The 17,650-nt window shown below is 36.6% G+C and overlaps 3 protein-coding genes across 3 annotated transcripts in view; 2 read left to right on the top strand and 1 right to left on the bottom strand.

Moving 5' to 3' along the window:
* Positions 1-10,675: 10,675 nt before the first annotated feature.
* On the top strand, positions 10,676-11,990 carry CBG01597 (the record flags this gene model as incomplete). The annotated part of the gene is made up of 4 exons (XM_002634009.1): positions 10,676-10,768; positions 10,814-10,999; positions 11,814-11,897; positions 11,943-11,990. The coding sequence occupies 4 exons, from the start codon at positions 10,676-10,678 to the stop codon at positions 11,988-11,990; spliced, it is 411 nt and encodes a 136-aa protein (XP_002634055.1).
* A 2,847-nt stretch (positions 11,991-14,837) lies between these two features.
* Positions 14,838-15,395, top strand: CBG01598 (the record flags this gene model as incomplete). The annotated part of the gene is made up of 2 exons (XM_002634010.1): positions 14,838-15,092; positions 15,138-15,395. The coding sequence occupies 2 exons, from the start codon at positions 14,838-14,840 to the stop codon at positions 15,393-15,395; spliced, it is 513 nt and encodes a 170-aa protein (XP_002634056.1).
* A 413-nt stretch (positions 15,396-15,808) lies between these two features.
* CBG01596 overlaps positions 15,809-17,650 on the bottom strand; it is a gene marked incomplete at both ends in the record, with an annotated part of 2,282 nt that continues 440 nt past the window's right edge. Inside the window, 5 exons of the mRNA XM_002634011.2 lie at positions 15,809-15,942; positions 15,988-16,339; positions 16,489-16,630; positions 16,685-16,819; positions 16,867-17,033. Coding sequence (XP_002634057.2) covers positions 15,809-15,942; positions 15,988-16,339; positions 16,489-16,630; positions 16,685-16,819; positions 16,867-17,033 — 930 coding nt within the window. The remainder of the gene's footprint in view (positions 15,943-15,987; positions 16,340-16,488; positions 16,631-16,684; positions 16,820-16,866; positions 17,034-17,650) is intronic.

Genomic DNA, 17,650 nt, shown 5'->3' with positions numbered 1-17,650 from the left:
AAACTTGATTTTTGGATTTGAAGGATCCTGATGGGAACACGATGTTATCAAAATATTGCGAAAAGAGGACATGTGCACTTTTCTAAACTCTGATGGTTGACCTGGATTGGAAACTGAAAAGGAAAAAAACAGATAAGAAGCAGGAGATGGTGGAAAGAAGGAGAACGAAAAAAGAAGGAGAAGAAGAAGAAGTTTGTTATCACAGAACGATGAAATTACATCGGAGAAGACGAATCGAAGCGAGGGACAAGGTTAAGGTGTCTTTTGTCATTTATTTGATAACAAACAAGACACAGTATTCAGATATTTTTTTGAATATGAAGGAAGAGGAAGAAGTCAGAAAAAAGAAACAGAAGAAGTGACTCTTATTACTGGTCTCATATGATTATGATGGTTGTCAAGAAGGGGAAAAGAAGAAGAAGAAGAAGAAGCGTGAATAAATGAATAAAAAAGTAATCAATTGTTGTGATTTGTCTCCGCTGAAAGTGATGAGCGAAAGGTGGCGCGTAGAAGGGATACGGTACAATAACGGAGAGTAAAATAGTGTGCAGGACGAAGATACGGAGAGAGAAGCGGGCCCGGCGATGGAAGGCGATGGAAAAGCTGGTTTGATGTGATGGGAAAAGGCGCACCGAAGAATAACTAACATGATGGAGAGGGTGGACAACGATGATGGAAGAAGAAGAATTAGTGGAGGGAAGGATAAAGCTGCTGGCGACAGATTATGATACTGTTAGAGTAAAAAAGAAGATGAATTGAATTGGTGGGGGGAAAACATGGATATGAAGGATGTGGATGATGGCGGAAAGAGGAATCGGAAGAAGAGGTCGTGGAGGAAATTGATGGAACGGAAGAAAAGGAAAATGACACTTAATAAATAATGAAGAAGCAGAAAACATCATACGTTCTTCTTCGGAAGTTACAAGGCCCGGCTCTGTAAAATTTGAAAAAAAATTCGGAATTTCACGATTTTTTCAATTATAAAAAAGCCAGGCCCACCGGGGTCCTGATTTTTGAGAGCGAGATCAAGGTCGAAATTGTTCCACATGCACTTCTAAATGACAGTTTTATTCGATAGTACATTCGCGACGGTTTAGTCAGTTAGATAGTCAAAAATAAAGGTTCAAGGTAAATTGCCTTTTGAGATATGAGTGGACAAGGAAGAATCAGGATTCTGAATTTTGTGAAAAATGGAATGACTCGGGACATTCAGCGCTTATGATTGTCCGAAGATGAACGGTGTCCTGTTGTGATTTTCATGAGATGGAACAACTATGACAAAACGATGATTCGGCTCAAAGTTGATCAAATAATTTGAAACTTAGCCAGTTTACTAATGAATAATGTGAACTTTTACACTCAAAAGTTGAGCTTAGAACATTGCTCAAATGTTATGCCAGTACAAACTTCAGTCCGGGTAGTTATACGCGAACCTGTACTTGGAAGCTTTGTTCCATTGGATGAAGCAACAATTCCCTTCAAATAGACATCTAGTGGAAAACTAATAGAACTTTTGAACTTGCATTCGCTTCTAAAGCCTTATCATCCCTATCAAGGTTACATTTAAGCACACCTATCATCATCAATCCACGTCATAAATTATTCGGCTTCTCTGATTTCCCCTTTACACATCAAAAGGCCTTCAATATCATTCAGAATATTCTTCTTCTCTAGGCTACGAAACAATGCGTTCCAATATGATAACAGAATCCAATCTTCAATTTCTTGCAATTCGAAAATTCAATTACTTGTTGACAAATTGAATTGGTTTGATTAGAAGAAGTTTCGAAGTATTTCGAAAAATACTGTAGAGTCGAAAAAACGATATTGGTTGTACAGTGCCGAAATAATTTCAGATGATATGAAAAAGAATTTTCGTAGTAGTAGAAACGTAAAAAAGATGAAAAGAAGACGATGACAAGGACGGACAGATGAAGAAATAAGAGAAAAAAAGAAGAAATGAGTTTTTTGGTTGGTAAAACTGAATTCTTTTCATCGATTCTACCAGAAGAAGATCTCGATGACCATCTGATGGCCCCTTCTGAATTCGTTGATGCGTGACGGAAAGCCTAAGAAGACGTTACACCGTAACACACAGGCTTGATGTCATGCTTCTTTACAAAAAGGAGGTTGAAAATTAGAACGATTCAGAATAAAAGACGAAGAAGAAGAAGAAGTAGGAAAAGCTAAATAAGAAAAAGAAGAAGACGTCGAAAAAATGGAAAGTTAGTAGTTACACAACATTCTGACACCAAGGAAGGGACGATCGAAGAAATGTCAACTTTCTACCTTCTTAGAAAAGGACGGGGGGATAATTGCGGATAATTGGGTGGTTGTAGGTTACATCGGGACGAAAAAAAGGAAAAGAAAAATCGTCGTAAGGTTTTGTTGTCAACCGTCTTTTTCGTTTTCATCTTCTTTTCTCTCTCGACTAACCGACACAGATAAGGATCAAGCAGGCCGCCGTCTGTCGTGGTGGTTTCGGCTAGATCCCGCTTCTTCTTCTTATGCCTTCGGCAAAAGCGTTCCGAATAAGTTATCTATCTCTATGCAATGCTTTTTTCACTGCAATCCTTTTCTCCTTATTTGTCTCCTGTTGAGACTTTTTTTGAAACAATATGTCTGCAGACGTTGCTTCGGATCAAATCCGGGAGATATATTCTTCCAACCAATTAGAGAAGGGTATCAGAGAAAAAGAGAGAAAAACAGATAGCACTAAGAGGCGAATTGTTTGTTTTCTGGCTATGCTTGAATGCGTTTTGATGCTGGGACAACTAAAAAAGATGAGAGATAAAGATATGAAATGGTCAAGGGATGGGAAGAAGAAGAAGATACGGTTGTTTGCTGCCAGACGACACAAAAAAAGCCAGATGATCCGTGGTGCCAAGTTTATCAGCCATGGCAGATTGATGGTTTATACCAAGAAGTGGACAAGGTTTGAATGAAAATTCTTCAATTTAAGACTAATTTGATCTACAAAAAAAATTGGGTTTGGATTTTTCAGATTTTCCTTAATTATTCCAGATTCAATCTACCGTGTTTCAAATAAAACCCCCCCACCAAAATTTGGCAACTTTGAGCTCAAATATCTCGATTCCTGTGAAAAATATCAAAAAGTAGTCAACTGACAAGTTATTTATCATAATATCAGCTCTATTTTATTAGTTGACAGATTTTAAAGATCCTTCACAGGAATTGAGATAGTTGAGCTCAAACTTGACAATGTGGGGTTCTTCTATAACAGGTGTTTTACGGTAAAAGGAGAATTTAGCCGTTTTAAGCAGCGAATCTTAAAATGAGGCATTTTTGAGATTTTCAGAAAAGCCCCTCTACTAGAAGGGCCCTCCAAAAAGGCTTGGAGAAAAGGGCACCTGTTTAGAGGGTCTCCCTTCAAAATATGTTGTTTGAATTTGAAAATTTCGGTACGGTTTCAGTGAAAAATATTTCGAAAATTCCATAATTTTACAGAAAATATTTGAAAACTCTTTTTTTGCTTAAAAACTTGCTCAATTTTGGTGAAATTGATAGTTTTTCATTCCTTTTGAACGAGAATTCCGGGAATCTTTCAACCAAAAATTTGGCAAAAGATGGCCGGAAAAAATAAAATGACCCCTCTAATAGAAGGGCCCCTGTAATAGAAGGGTCCTCTCGAGGTAAAAGCAAGAGTCTGCCCTATCAATACAGATTTAGATATCAAACCCTAGGTTTCATTTTGTAAACTGAATAATGAGAATGTCATCGGTGACCCCAAAAACGGGTAACCCAAAAACACAGCGGGGGTGTCCATGTTTTACCAGGTTACACATGTTTTCTAGGTCATCAAAATGTTTCCTTTATTCGGGAACGGGTTGGGAGTGTGTGCATTCCAAGTTTTGAAAAAAAAACGAAAAGAGCTGAACCATAGCTACCGTAATCCAAAAGATTTAGTCCTCACAAAGATCGCTCAAACATGTGGAAATGGTATAAAAATCATCACATCCTATTCTCGAACGAAAAAACCTTGTAAGCGGGGGCCAATTCAGTTCTCGAGACGAAAGCGAATGGGTATAGTCAATTATGTGATAGCAAAACGCGAGACAAAACGCCATCTATCAAGAAGGAAGAGGTCGTAAACCATCCGGCTAATTGATGATTTCTCCAAGAAACAACAATATTGATTACAGTAAGACATGGAAAAAAAGGAGTATAAGAAGAGAAAGATCATGTTCGAGACTACACATCTGAACGCTCATTTATTGCATTACACAATCTTCTTCACTGATCTTTTTCTAAGCTGTTCTTAGCCAACCACATTGCATTTGGAAAAAAACGAATAAGAAGAGATTCAGATGAAGATGAAATAACAGTTTGTAACTTTTTCCTCTCTTCCTCATCATCTTCTAGACAAACCAGAAAGTGTTTTTAACATAATATATCCGATGGCAAAAAAGAGAAACCCAAAAAAAGAAGAGGAATTGGTAGAATTACTTAAGAAGGAGAAAAAGGTGAGACCCGTCTACTTGTAGTTTTACATACATTGAAAACACCACATTAACAAACAAATAAATAAATGAAGAATTGAATAAAAAGACGACAAAAAAATGGTCATTCTCGGTAGATCTCAAGGTCGATTTGTTGAAAAAACGGAAGAAATTGGGTTGGTTTTACCTCGTCTTCTCATTTACACACAATCAGATGATGTTCTTCGACGTCTTCTTCTAGAAGCCTCTAGTAAAAATAAATGATTTATGTCTGTTGTTCTTGGAGAAAATGGTGTGAAGTTGTAAAAGTGAATTGGGGAGGGCGTGGAGAAAGCAACAAACAGAGACAAGAACCGTCTCTCTTTTCTATTCGAACCATTGTGCTTGTTTTGTTTGCTACCAAAAGTGGGTAAGCGGCATAGCAGAAGGACAAAAAATACAGGCTTCTGGTGCAGGAATGGTGGATCTCGTGGGCAGGAGAAGTGGACGATGACGTAGAGTTTTTCAGATGGATACTGTAACCATTTGGGTGGTGAAACCTAGATATTCATATGAGATACCGTAAATCTTGTTTGGCGAATTCTCGTTCAAAATCCATGACAGTTTATCAATTTCTCTAAAATTGAAATATTTTGTAAACAAAAAAAATATTTTGTAAACAAAAAAAAGCATTTCAAGAATGTTATGTGAAATTATGAAATAACATGATTTTCCCCCGAAAACATACTGAAATTATTTTTTAAAACATACATTTTGAAGGCGGCCCTTCTATTAAAGGGGTTCTTCTAATACAGGTTCTACGGTGAATATTTTGAAGATTCATAAAGTGCCTCATTTAAAGGTTTGTTTTCTAAAACTGCAGTATTCACCAATTACCGTAAAACCTCTAATAGAAGGGCCCTCACATTGAAAAGTTTTTGTGCTCACTTATCTTAATTCCTATAAAAGATATAAAAAAACTGAGAACTGATAAAATATTGTTGAAATTATGATTTACAGGAATCGAGATAAATTTGCTCAAAGTTAAAAATTAAGGGCTCTTCTATTACAGGTTTTACGGTGCATCATGTTCTTTCACATGTTTTGCTTGAAAATTTTCAGAACAATTTATTCGTTGATCTTAAAAGAACAAGGATTTCCGATTACAAGATCAAACCAAATATGAACAAAAAAAACAAAAGCTCTGAAATAACAAAACTGGATCTTCGTAAACCAGACAGTTAGCCAAGAAAAAGTATAGTCTACCGGTAAGAAAAAAAATGAGTGGGGGTCAAATAAACGAACTCCTCTTCGTCTACTTAATGAAATCTAGTCAATGGCAAACTTTGACGGGAGGAGCGGATCATGACGTGGCAACAAAAATGACTCGTCTACCTCTCAGAGGCATCATCATGCCGTCTATTAAGTACTGGCAAGATATCCAGTTCCTTGGAGTTTAGCAGAGAGGGGTTCGAATGAAGTTGAAAATGACCGATATGACCAATTATAAATCATTTTGGACTGCTTCAGAACCCATTAAAGTGCGTCAAAAACTGAGAGAAATTGCCGGTAAAGAATGATGAATATGAAGGATAGAACATTGGAAAATATCTTGTTTTTGGAAAGTGAATGAATTATATTAATATTTTTCCCCCCTCAATCAATTAATTGGGTTCTAAAACGATTTCCGATTGTTTCAATCGACTTTTTCTTTTTTCCATTTTTAGGCCCCGGGAGAGAAAACAAAACACGAAAAGTGGGAGGATGTTCCTAAAACGGCAAATACTAATTGGAAGGTGCTTCTTCTGTTGAGAAAAACGAAAGGAACGGACGAAAATGATGCGCCGTCGATTGACAGTCACGTAGAGCAAATAGGCCGGAGAGCAGCCGCGCGCCCTCTCTTTTTCGCCGCGCGGCTCCTCCGCGAGCCATGTTCAGACGAAAAAAGTGTGTGTTATCAGTGAAGACGCGACCCGTTCTGGAGAGGCCTCTAATGATTTGGAGAGAAGAGCAAAAAAAGTAAAAGAGAGACTTAGGTTGGGAGCACTAATGAGTCAGATGGAAGGGGGAAATGGTGTCTGGAATGAAACTGGTTTGTGAGAGAAAGTGAGAATTCTCCAAGGTTTCAAGGTTTTACAAATACAGTAGTGGAGAATATCGAAAAATACATCGGGGTATAATTTGTAGATAAACTTTAAAAAATTAAACATTTTAAGTCATGCAATTGATTACCGCAAACACTAGAACATCACCTTCAACTTTCCACTCTGATATCAATTATCTCAGTTCCAGTGAAAGATATCAAAAAGTGGTCAACTAACAAAATATTTAAAAAATTAGGATGAACATTTTCTTAGTTGACCACTTTTTAATATCTTTTGCAGAAGATGAGATATATAGCTCAAAATTGACATCACGAGGCGCGTTCGATTAGTGTTTACGGTGTTAGAGGTTTTTGAAGTTTTAACGCTATACGACTTCATTCGAAGTAATTTCCTTTCCTTCATACAACATGAAATTTAAATTTAGCTTTTCTTAATTACACCAATCAATATGTCCAAACTAAAATCAATATTGTTGGAAATCGAACTTGTTCAAAATTATTGAAGAAGTGATTTTATTCTTTGTCCAAATTTCAATATTCCTGAACAAAATTAGTCAGAGTTCGTTGTGTATATTGAACATGAGTTTAATTTCGAAAAGGACAAACTCCTTCAAAAAGGGCAAAATCATGAAATTGAATTATCCTATAACAGAAGTTCTGAACAAGTAATCCAACTTTTCCCGGATCAAAAAGTAATTGTGAACATGTCTCAAAACAAGAAAACGAATAGTGACTGATTTCAAAACTGTCCTACTTTCATCGTTTTTCCTCTTTTTTTTGTAGTTTATTTCCTAACGAAATAAGTGAAATGAATCCCGCAAACATTTCATGATGAGGGAGGAAAACGGAAACATCCAGACACTTTGTATATCCTCATTCCGTGATCTTGGATCGTGCAGAAATTCAGATTTCAGAAGCTGTAGAATAATGATTGGAACAACAGAGAACCAACTACAAAATTAGCAATCATTTGGAGTATATGGTAAAAAGAATCGGGGTCAAACCAAAGGAAAATTGAAGCCTATTTTCAGAAATGGGGGAATGATGGAAGAGAAACGGTAGATTTCAAGGATTCGGGTATATAAAGAAACGTTCTCGACAAACATATTTGTTTTGCGTTGATCTTATGAAAGAAATGGACAAAAACTGCTGTGCATGGCGGATTAGAGAAATAGATATGCCAAATATATTGGAGTTTTCAGGGTGGCGCACAATTATCCGGACTGAAAAAAATGGGAATATCTTTAGACACAAGTATCTTGGAAGCATGAAAATTGGTAGATTTATAAATTTACGTTTGATTCAAAGCTACTGAAACTTTAAAAGCAACTCCTCAAGTTTAGGTATTGTTATGATTGCCCAAAGATGCACGGCGTTATGTTTCTAGTGATTTTCATCACTAGAAACAACCGGCAAATTTGACAAGCGATAACTCAGTTCAAAGTTGATCAAATAATTTGAAATTTGGTCAGTTTACTGATGAACTATTGGAGCTTGAGACTAGATTTGAAACTATTGGAATTTGAGACCAAATTTGAGACTAGTACAATGCTTTAATCAAATTTTATGCCAGTACAAACTTGAGTCCGGGAAATTACATCCTGTATTCCTAACTGAACATTCTTTCGAGAAAAATGTGTTTTTTTTTAAATAAAAAACCCTAAAAGCTAGTGTGTCTGAAAATAACTTTGAAAAAGTAACATACTTAGGCGACACAGATTATTTAGGCAAATAATTCGGAAGGTACAAAAATCTTGGGGTCATTTGGGTATAAAGCGATTTAGGGGTATAAAATCATCGATTCGAGGGTACAAAATGTTTGGAAGTTCCAAGTTTGGTAGGTGATAAAAATCCCTAGGAAGAGAAAGTTGCACAGTCGGCACTCAATTCTCTAGTTACACCACCAAAACCGCCCAAGCCCTCTAGTAGCAAAACGTTTCCGCAACTGGAATTTAATCCTTTCAAGAAAGTGAAACGCAAAATTCGAGAAAACCGTACTACACTACAAAGAAAAGAATCCCTACTACTTCCTTTTCGAAAGAAACAAAAGAAGATAAAATATGTACAAGTATACAGTAGATTGAAAATGAAGAGAATCGGTGCAACCGAGTCCAATTGTGGAAACAGAAGTTTGAACAAACGCTCAACTCATTGTGCATCTTCTCCTCCCGCAGAGCACATCTTTTGGTCATTCGGAGTCAACAAATCAAAACTCCCTTTTCTCTCTCATCTCACCCAAAAACAATTGATTTGGAATCGTGAAAAGGTGTGAAAAGGTAAAAATGACAGCTCTTCCCCCTGGGTGATGCTGCTTTCGGAAAGCAAAAAACCGGCGAAGGAAAAAAAGAGTGTGCCATGTATTTGTGTTATGTTCTTCTTCTTCTTGTCCTCTACAACCCCCGAAACATGAAGCTTCCCTGGCGCATCCGCTTGTTCAACCGGCTGCTCGTAATCCCAATTGTTGGCAATGGAATAGAAGAAGAAGAAGACGAGAAGAAGAAAAAGGAGATGAAAAACTACAAAAAAAATCGAGGGCAGGTTTGAGATTAGTCTCGCGTCGAATGGCACTGTATTACAAAGGATTAGACAAGGAGAATCGAAAAAAGGAGAGGTATTGATGGTAGATTCTGTGCTGGTGTTTATAGGATGAACTAAAAAAATAACTTAAAAAATATTACGATATCTGGTTGCAAAAATATTTACAAAACAACTTTTTTATGATACAAATAAAGCGGATCAAGTTGCGGATTTTCTTGTTTGTGTTATTGGATCAACAACATTTTTAGGTATCAAATAGGTTGGATTTACTGTATATTGTCATTACGGAGTGGAAAACGCAGGTCAGAGGTGCAAAAGTTTTGAAGAATTTCGAAAGTTCTATTGAAGTCATATTCCCTTTATTTTTGAAAGTTCATTGTGGCGCATAATTAACTAAAGTTTGTACGATTTGAGTAAAGCATTGTATTGGGCTCAAATTTAGTGATCAAAAATTCAAATAATTAATCAGTAAACTTGCCAAGTTTCGAATTATTTGATCAATTTGGAGCTGAGTTATAGTTTGTAAAGGTTGCTTCATCTCATGAAAATCACAACAAAGTCTTTGGAAAATCATAAAAATACCCAGCCTTGAAAATTCGCTTTGAAAATTTCAGAAGCTTTGAATCAAATGTGAAATTATATTTCTACCAATTTTCGAGCTCCCAAGATATTTATGTCTAAAAATATACCCACTTTTATCAGTCCGGGCAATTGTGTGTCACCCTGGATTTCAAGAACTTGGGGTTCACATTTTCCTATAATGCAGAATGGGAAAAACGGAAACAGTTCAAAAGACTCTACTCATCGTTATGATAAAACTTCCTAATTTTCTAGCGTTATCAAAATCTACATACCTTTGTGTAGCTTTCATAGGGCAAGAAAAAGCGAGTGAACTTGCGAAAAAATCAAGAATGTTTGCTAACAGAATCTTCAAAATAACCCTGCCAAACATTGAACTTTTTGAATCGAACGCTACATTTAAAAAAGTCCATTAACAGCTACTAAACAACAAATAAAGCAACGTTGATGTAATAAAGCTTGGAGACACCCCAAAAGCGGCACTCTCTCATAACATAATAAGGCCCATTGCACTGTACAGAGAGAGGTGTCTTGCTTGCGCTCCGAGCAAACCTTGACCATTGTAGAACTAGTCTGCGTCTCCAATAGGTGCATGTGCTATCTGATCACAGGTGTCCCAAAACAACTCGAATTGTTGATACAAACCGAAAAGCTGGTGGTCACGTAATTCTCACTCCTACTTCTTCTACTGTCTGTTTCTGTAAGACACCATAATGTGACCCAGTTGTAATTGGTCATTCTATTTCCCATTTTTATCGTCTTCAAAATACGAAAACAGTGGAAGAAGATGTGGTTGTATACAGTTGGAAAATGTTGTCACCTTGACCAATTCCTCACCTTTGAGCGTCACGTCTTCTCGCTTCATTGAATCTTGAATTCTTCTTTTCTTCTGAGCCGATTAAAGTCACAGTTTGTTCGAGAATAAAAACTCGTGTCTTCTTTTTTTTTATTTTTCTTGATCCGACTCCACCTACATCTTCCGAATCTTCTCCCCATTTTTCAGTTTTCCAGAATCATGAGAAATCTACTACTCATTTTTGTCTTTTGTACATTTGCGTCCTCATGGGTTATCTACAGAAAAAGTCATAAGAAGCGACTCATTTGTCGGGTAAGACAATATTAATAGGAAAAAAAAAGATTTAAAAAACTACAGGAAGAGACAGAATGGACAAACTCCACTGCAAACTACATGACTAATTCAGCAATTCGATCCACATCGGATGAAGACGTGGACGATAGTTCAGCGTCGTCGGAAACCAGAAGAGCCCGCAAGAAGGTCAGATCCAAGAGAGATATCGAAGTGGATCCAGTGCACAAGGAGCCAATTATTTATCTGGGAGTAAGTTATGAAATAAAGACTGTTTGACTGACGAAAATGTGGTGATTACTGTATCAGGATGTTTCATACCAGCTAACTGGTGTGCCTTCAGCACACCAGTTATGCCTACCGTTTTATATATAAGGAAGATCTTTGCATAGTTTTCAGCTAGTCCAGAAATTCTAATGTCCTTCATCTGATACCACCATTCTCAGAAAAAAAAATCAGTTCCAGTACAGAAAATCGCGATTTCAGTGCAAGAACAGCGATTTTCAAAGACGATTTTCTCAAATTCCAGATCGTTTCAGAACATGAAGGATTTTGTGTTGTTTTTAGAATTCAATGAAGTTTCATTCAAACATTTTCTCCGAAACATTTTTTTTTCGAAATTTTCTGGATTTATTCAAAAACTGCAGTTTTACATGAATTTTTTAGAAGATGACTGAAAAAAAACAAATGTAGCGCGGGTAGAACTGGCGAACGGATTCTAAAATTTTCAGAAATTTCTAGTTAGGATATTCCTAACAAATCCTGAAATTTTCATCAACATCTAGGTTTACAGGTTCCCTTGTAAAATAACCCAAAATTCTAAACAAATAACCCATAACTCAAATTCCACCCAGCTTACACTTGCCCTCTGCATCTTTTTTCCTTTTACTTTCTAGAGAATTGGGAAGATGTTGATACTTTTTCCCCTTTTTTCCAATTAACTCCCAAAATTTCATTAGTTGAGATGATCAAATTCCAAAAAATCGAGAGCCCCCCCCCCCACATCAAAAATGTAATTATTTTTGTGACGTATCAGGGATTAACAGTTCATTATGCCATTTTCCAGACATCCAGCAACTCGACAGTTTTCATCGATGATGGAGACTTTGACATTGTGTCGGATCAATTGACAAAGGAGGAACTTGACATGGTATCCTTTTTTGGGTTTTTTATCAACGAGTACTATTTTTTTAAGGTCAAACAACAAATAATGGACACATGCAACGCATTGTACTCTGTTTAATTCCCTTGAAGGTTCTTCCTCATCTTACTGGTTTTTGAAGTATTAAATAAATGTTATCTCTTTTGTTTTTTTCCCTCATGAGTTCATTCAGATCCATCTCAACAATGGGTTCATTTAATCTGAAACCTCCCCTTTTCCAGAAATTCCAAATCCAATAAGTGACGTTTCTGTTTGTTTATTTGAGAGCCCTGCTTCCGGAAATTTGAGGATCGAAAAAACGAAGTGCACATGATAATGTTCACCGGTCAACTGCTCTAATTCGATTTCGACTTCATTCGAATTCAAAGAGAAGCTCGATTTTTGACCCAATTTTAAAGATCAAAGCCTTTGGACTGCAAATTGAGAGTAGAGTTTTCAAGAATTTTATAGTTTCAGAATTTTCGATTCTGATCTTTCTCACTTCCCTAGAAGAGACACGTGATGTATCCAGAAATTCAGCTGCTTCCAATTAACAAAGAGGAAAATAGACACCTGAAAAAAGTTTTTGATAATTCGTAGTTCAAGATGATTCTTTCTGACGAAATGCGGTCACGAAATTTCAGCTGACAGAATGTAGGCGGGCCAGGAATACTCATTGTTTGTTTTCCCAACGTCTTCATGTTTTCATCGTGATGTTTTAGCATTTAAGGGCGTTCCAGCCGGTCAATGATTTTCGAGATACAAAATTTGAAGTTCAGAAGTTGTTTACATTCTCATGGTTAATACTACAGTATGACTCAGAGAATATTTTCATTGGTTTTTTGATTCCAAGTAAATTTTTGTTAACGAAGTACACTTCAGAAGCCCTTCTACTTCAGTTTGTGGCGTTCTAGAGCTAGGAACTTTTGAGAATTTTTTGTAATCCAGTTTCCAATTCAACCGAAAACCGAATCTAGTTTCGTTCTCTTCTATTTTTGAAAAAAATCGGAAATAAGTCATCGCAACTTTTTTCGGAAGGATTAGGTTATTTTCAGCGACTGAACAAATCAGTTATAGCTTTTTTGGTATGCTGAAATTCGATTTTGTTTTGACATTTTGATTTCACACGAATCCTGAAATTCTGGAAAATAAAAATAAACTAAATACCCACCAACCCAGAATTCTTATATTTGCATTTTTTCTGTTACATCATCTTGTGAAAAACATTGGCTTGAAAACATTTTACCGGCTTTTTGTTTTATAAATGAGGGTTGTAACATACTTGCGAAGATCGTTGAAGGCCCGGCCCGGTTATTTTTTTTTGGTCGAAATTTATTTTTAAAAATTTATTTTGATATATTTTCGAGAATTTTTTAACAAAAAAAATCGTTATTATGCTTCAAAAATGCAATTTTCGGTCCGATCCCACCTCCGGAAAAAGGTCAGAAATAATTATCTTCCGGGCCGGCCCGGCCCGTCGCAAGTATGGATTGTAAGTCCTGTGATACTTCAATTGCAACGAATCTCCTAAAAACCAACATCAAAACAGCGTTTTTAAGGAGGGGGGCAGAAGTTTTTTCGAAGTTGTTTGGAGTTAGGCTATGCATTCTGAAGCAATCTTTAGTAGAGATGTCCGGAATAACTTTTTCGAGAAACGGAATCCGGAATCCGGAATAAAATAATTTACTCGGAATCCGGAATCCGGACAAATAAAATTTTGCCGGAATCCGGAATCCGGAATACGAAATGAAACTAATTTTCCGGAATCAGGAATACGGAATCCGGAATGAAAAAATGCACGAAATCCGGAATCCGGAACACGGAATCCGGAATTTTGAGTTCTCCGAATAGGCAGAAAAGTTCTAAAAACGCATATCGTGCTATATTTTTGCATTTTTAGTCTCGGAAGTTCAAAAAAGTTAAAAAATCCTCACAAATTAACAAATATTATTAAAATCCGGTATAAAAATTTTCTCGGACTCCGGAATCCGGAATCCGGACAAGTGAAAATTTTCCGCAGTTTGCGCCACCGTAGCTCAGCCGGTAGCGGCGCGACAATTCCAGAGTTAGGCTCGCAAGTTCAACTCCTCGACTGGCGAATTTGAACGGAATTTTGGGAAAATTATTTTTTTTTTTCATTTTCTCCCACCTTTAAAAATTTTACAGCTTTTTGGTTTATATATCAGCAATTATATTTTGTGATCTTCGAAGTGGAACAAATCTCGTAAAAATCAATTTCTAAAAAGGTTTTAGTTTTTTTAAAAATGCCAATGATAATTGCCTACATATTCCTGTACAATTTCAGAAATCCTAGATAGAGCCAATACGAAAAATTAAATAATCGGTTAGCATCTTATCAATCCAGAATTTGACATCAGATTAAATTTACTAATGACATCTTCGCGTTCAACATGTTGAACCGGATGTGGTCCATTTTCAAAAATAGCATCAAAAACTCATCAAATTCCAAATTTTGGAATTGTCTTTAAAAGTGACAGAATAAGCATCTCATCTTTCAAAATCCGGATTTCGCAAAATTTTTTAATGTCATCTAATTTTTCAAATTCCAAATTCTAGAATTGGTGACAGAATAACGTCAGTCCTAGAATTTTTGGACTGGATGTCATCGTTGCCATTCTCAAAGTCTTACGAAACATCCGTTCAAATTTTCGTTCATTAATCTTCTAAAACATCATCTCATCACGTCCCTTTTTTCTTTCGGAGTACTAAGACTCCACCCCTTGTTTCCCGAGAGAGGCCTCCTACACATTTCCTGCTCCCAATTATCCCTGTTCCTCTATCTAACCCACTACAATCTCCTCTCTATATAAAAGCCTTATCTTTGTTTTTATTATTCACACGTTATCAGAGTATCACTGGCGTGGATATCTGCCACGCCTGATAACTCCCCTTTTTCCAACCCAGAAAATTAAAGCCTATTCCAGAAGGATGGCCATGCTTCTTCGTGTTCTCCTCCTCTCGTTGGCCCTTTTCGGAGCTCCTTGCTCAGCTGACAATGCTGCTCGATATGCAGTCCATCAAATTATGAGTGTCGTTGAGAAGGCGTACATTCATAGAGACATTACTTCGATCCTTTATCTTCTCGACACCTCATTCAACTATACCATGTGTGGTTACCAAGGAACTATGAGTACGTTCAAGGGATATCTGGAGGTTCAGATGGACTCGCTCATGGATCTTAAGGTGAGCAATCATACAGTAATCCAATAACTATTTATCAATTTTCAGTTCTTGGTCGACTATGACAATGCATACATCGAAACAAAGGATGACCTGGAAACTTTGACGTTCCACGTGGATTCTCAAGCACTCTACAAAGACAAATCTCGTGTGGAAGGAGGTGCTGTGGTGACTGCGATCAAGAAGAAGTACGCTCCGATCTTCTACCTCTCGCATATCCATCAACAATGCCGTGTTACCGCCAAAAGACATCATCGTTTGTACCGTCTGTTCACCAATGAGGATCTCTATGACTACAGAAAATAAGGGGAAGAGGAAGTTGCTGAGAAGTTGTTTCCATAATCGTCGTGTTTTTTTTCTGATCTATTCTTTATTTCGGTTTTCGATGGTCGGATAAACTTGTAATATGTTAATAAATCATGTTGATAACAGGTCGACACTGAAAAAAGAATTGAAAACTTGATAAGGAATTTAAATACACTTAATAATTGGAACTCGATTAGAATTAGGCCGAGACATTTGCGTAGACACCCAATGAGTAAAATTGACATTCATAAACAAGACGAACATAAATTGACAATTTCAGAATAGACTTATGAAAACGTCATTTGCCTTATTCTTCCGGGAAGGCTTCCGGGAAAAAACGCGTTTGAGAAACAAAATGAAACACACAAATAGAACAAAAGTCAGAAAAGTTAATTAAGCAGACATCCCATGTGTCAATTTTGAATAGAATTGAAACGAAGACTTCCTTGGTTTTCAGAAAATGGTTTCACTTGAAAAAGGTTTCCTTCTGGTTGAGAGGCTGAGGTATTTTTGCAAAATGGGCAGCAAAGTTTTACAGTGAATATATCTGGAAAATGAGACTATGTTTTGTTTCTGTACAGGTACCACTCACTTTTCAAAAAGATTCTATAATTTTTTATAATAAGCATAACTCCAGTTGGATCTACAATTGGATAGGTAACCAACGATATGCTTACAATATTTGAATCAACTCCCAGAGGATACTCAAAAAGTGGAACAACATAAAATATCATACATGGAATGAATATAAATACAGTTGGAGTTAAGGTCTGAAACCCGTTTTCTTTGAAATATGAGATGATGTTCTTTGGCCATACTTGAACTAAAAGAGCAATAAACAACTGCCTCTGAATATACATGTAATTTGATAAATGAGCAGTTTTGTGGCACACTTTTTTGTATGTTTTTATACCACAATACAGTATGATTGTCATCGCCGTACACTGAAAAATACTTATTGTCAACTTTGAGCTCAAATATCTCGGTTGCTTCAAAAGATATCAAAAGTTTGTCAGGTGATAAAGTGTTGGTGATATTATGATTTTATTAGAGGATATTACTGTCCATGTCGTTTTCCTTTTTTTCCACTTACGAAGTAGCAGTTAATCGCTGAAGCCGCTCCAATTGATAACCAATTCAACAGGATATCGTTCGTTTCCGTTCGTTCGAAATATTCGATTCCCATATAATTAACCTCGTCCGGTGATACTTGATAAGCTTCCGCCATCGCTAGTCTACAACAACAACAAAAACCATGTGGCAACCACATGCTTTTTCGTTTGACTCACCGTATACTCAAATCCTTCTCGGGCGTTGAGTTTATACCTACAAAACCGCATGCACCATAGATAATGGACACAAACAAAGTGAAAAATACAAAATAGAGACGACGCCATCCGGTGAAGTACTTTAGCTTGTTCGAACTGAAAATGACGAGTGACGATGGAGTTTTGGGAAAAGGCTTTCTCACTGGCTCATTGCAAAATATCTATAAACAAATTGAATACATAGAATGAGAAGAACACATCCAGCACATATTGAACAGATTCCAAATAGGATCCAGATACCGATACGGGGCATACCGAAAGTGTTGCGAACTGTGAACATCATCATAGTTCCACCATGAATATGGAATCCCTGAAAACATGATTTTCATAAACTTGATACTTTCAGCCACTGTACAGGCTGGCGCATAATCACCCGTACTCAAGTTTGTACTAGCATAAAAGTTGAGAAAAGCATAGTATTGGGCTCACTTTTGATGATCGAAAATTCAAATAATTCATCGGTAAACTTGCCAAGTTTAGAATTATTTGATATTTTTTGAGCTGAGTTATCGCTTGTCAAAGTTACTTCGTCAACATTACGCTCTTCATCTTCAAACAATCATAACAGTACCTAGAGTTGAGGAATCGCTTTGAAAAAGCTTTGAATCAAACATGAAATCATATTTTTAGAAATTTTTGTGCTTCCAAGATACTTATGTCTAAAGATGTATGCGATTTTATCAGCCTCAGGGTAATTGTGCGCCACCCTAAATGGTAGTGGTTTTTGTTTGTGATTTTCTTGATTACATACATCTAGCACATACTCCTTTCAAAACCTCATAGATCATTTTTCAGCTGATTAAATTTGTCGGAGCACAAAAAAAAATATTGTCTATTCAATAAAACGTGAAATTTTCGGCGGCGTCCTTTTTGTCATTCTCGTTTTCAGAGATCATGTAAGATCTTGAAATCTAATTCCGGAAACAA

The sequence above is a fragment of the Caenorhabditis briggsae genome (assembly GCF_000004555.2).
Source record: "Caenorhabditis briggsae complete genome, chrIV, whole genome shotgun sequence".
Taxonomy (NCBI): Eukaryota; Metazoa; Nematoda; class Chromadorea; order Rhabditida; family Rhabditidae; genus Caenorhabditis; species Caenorhabditis briggsae.
Note: the sequence above shows the minus strand (reverse complement) of the source record. Positions and strands in the feature narration are given on the sequence as shown.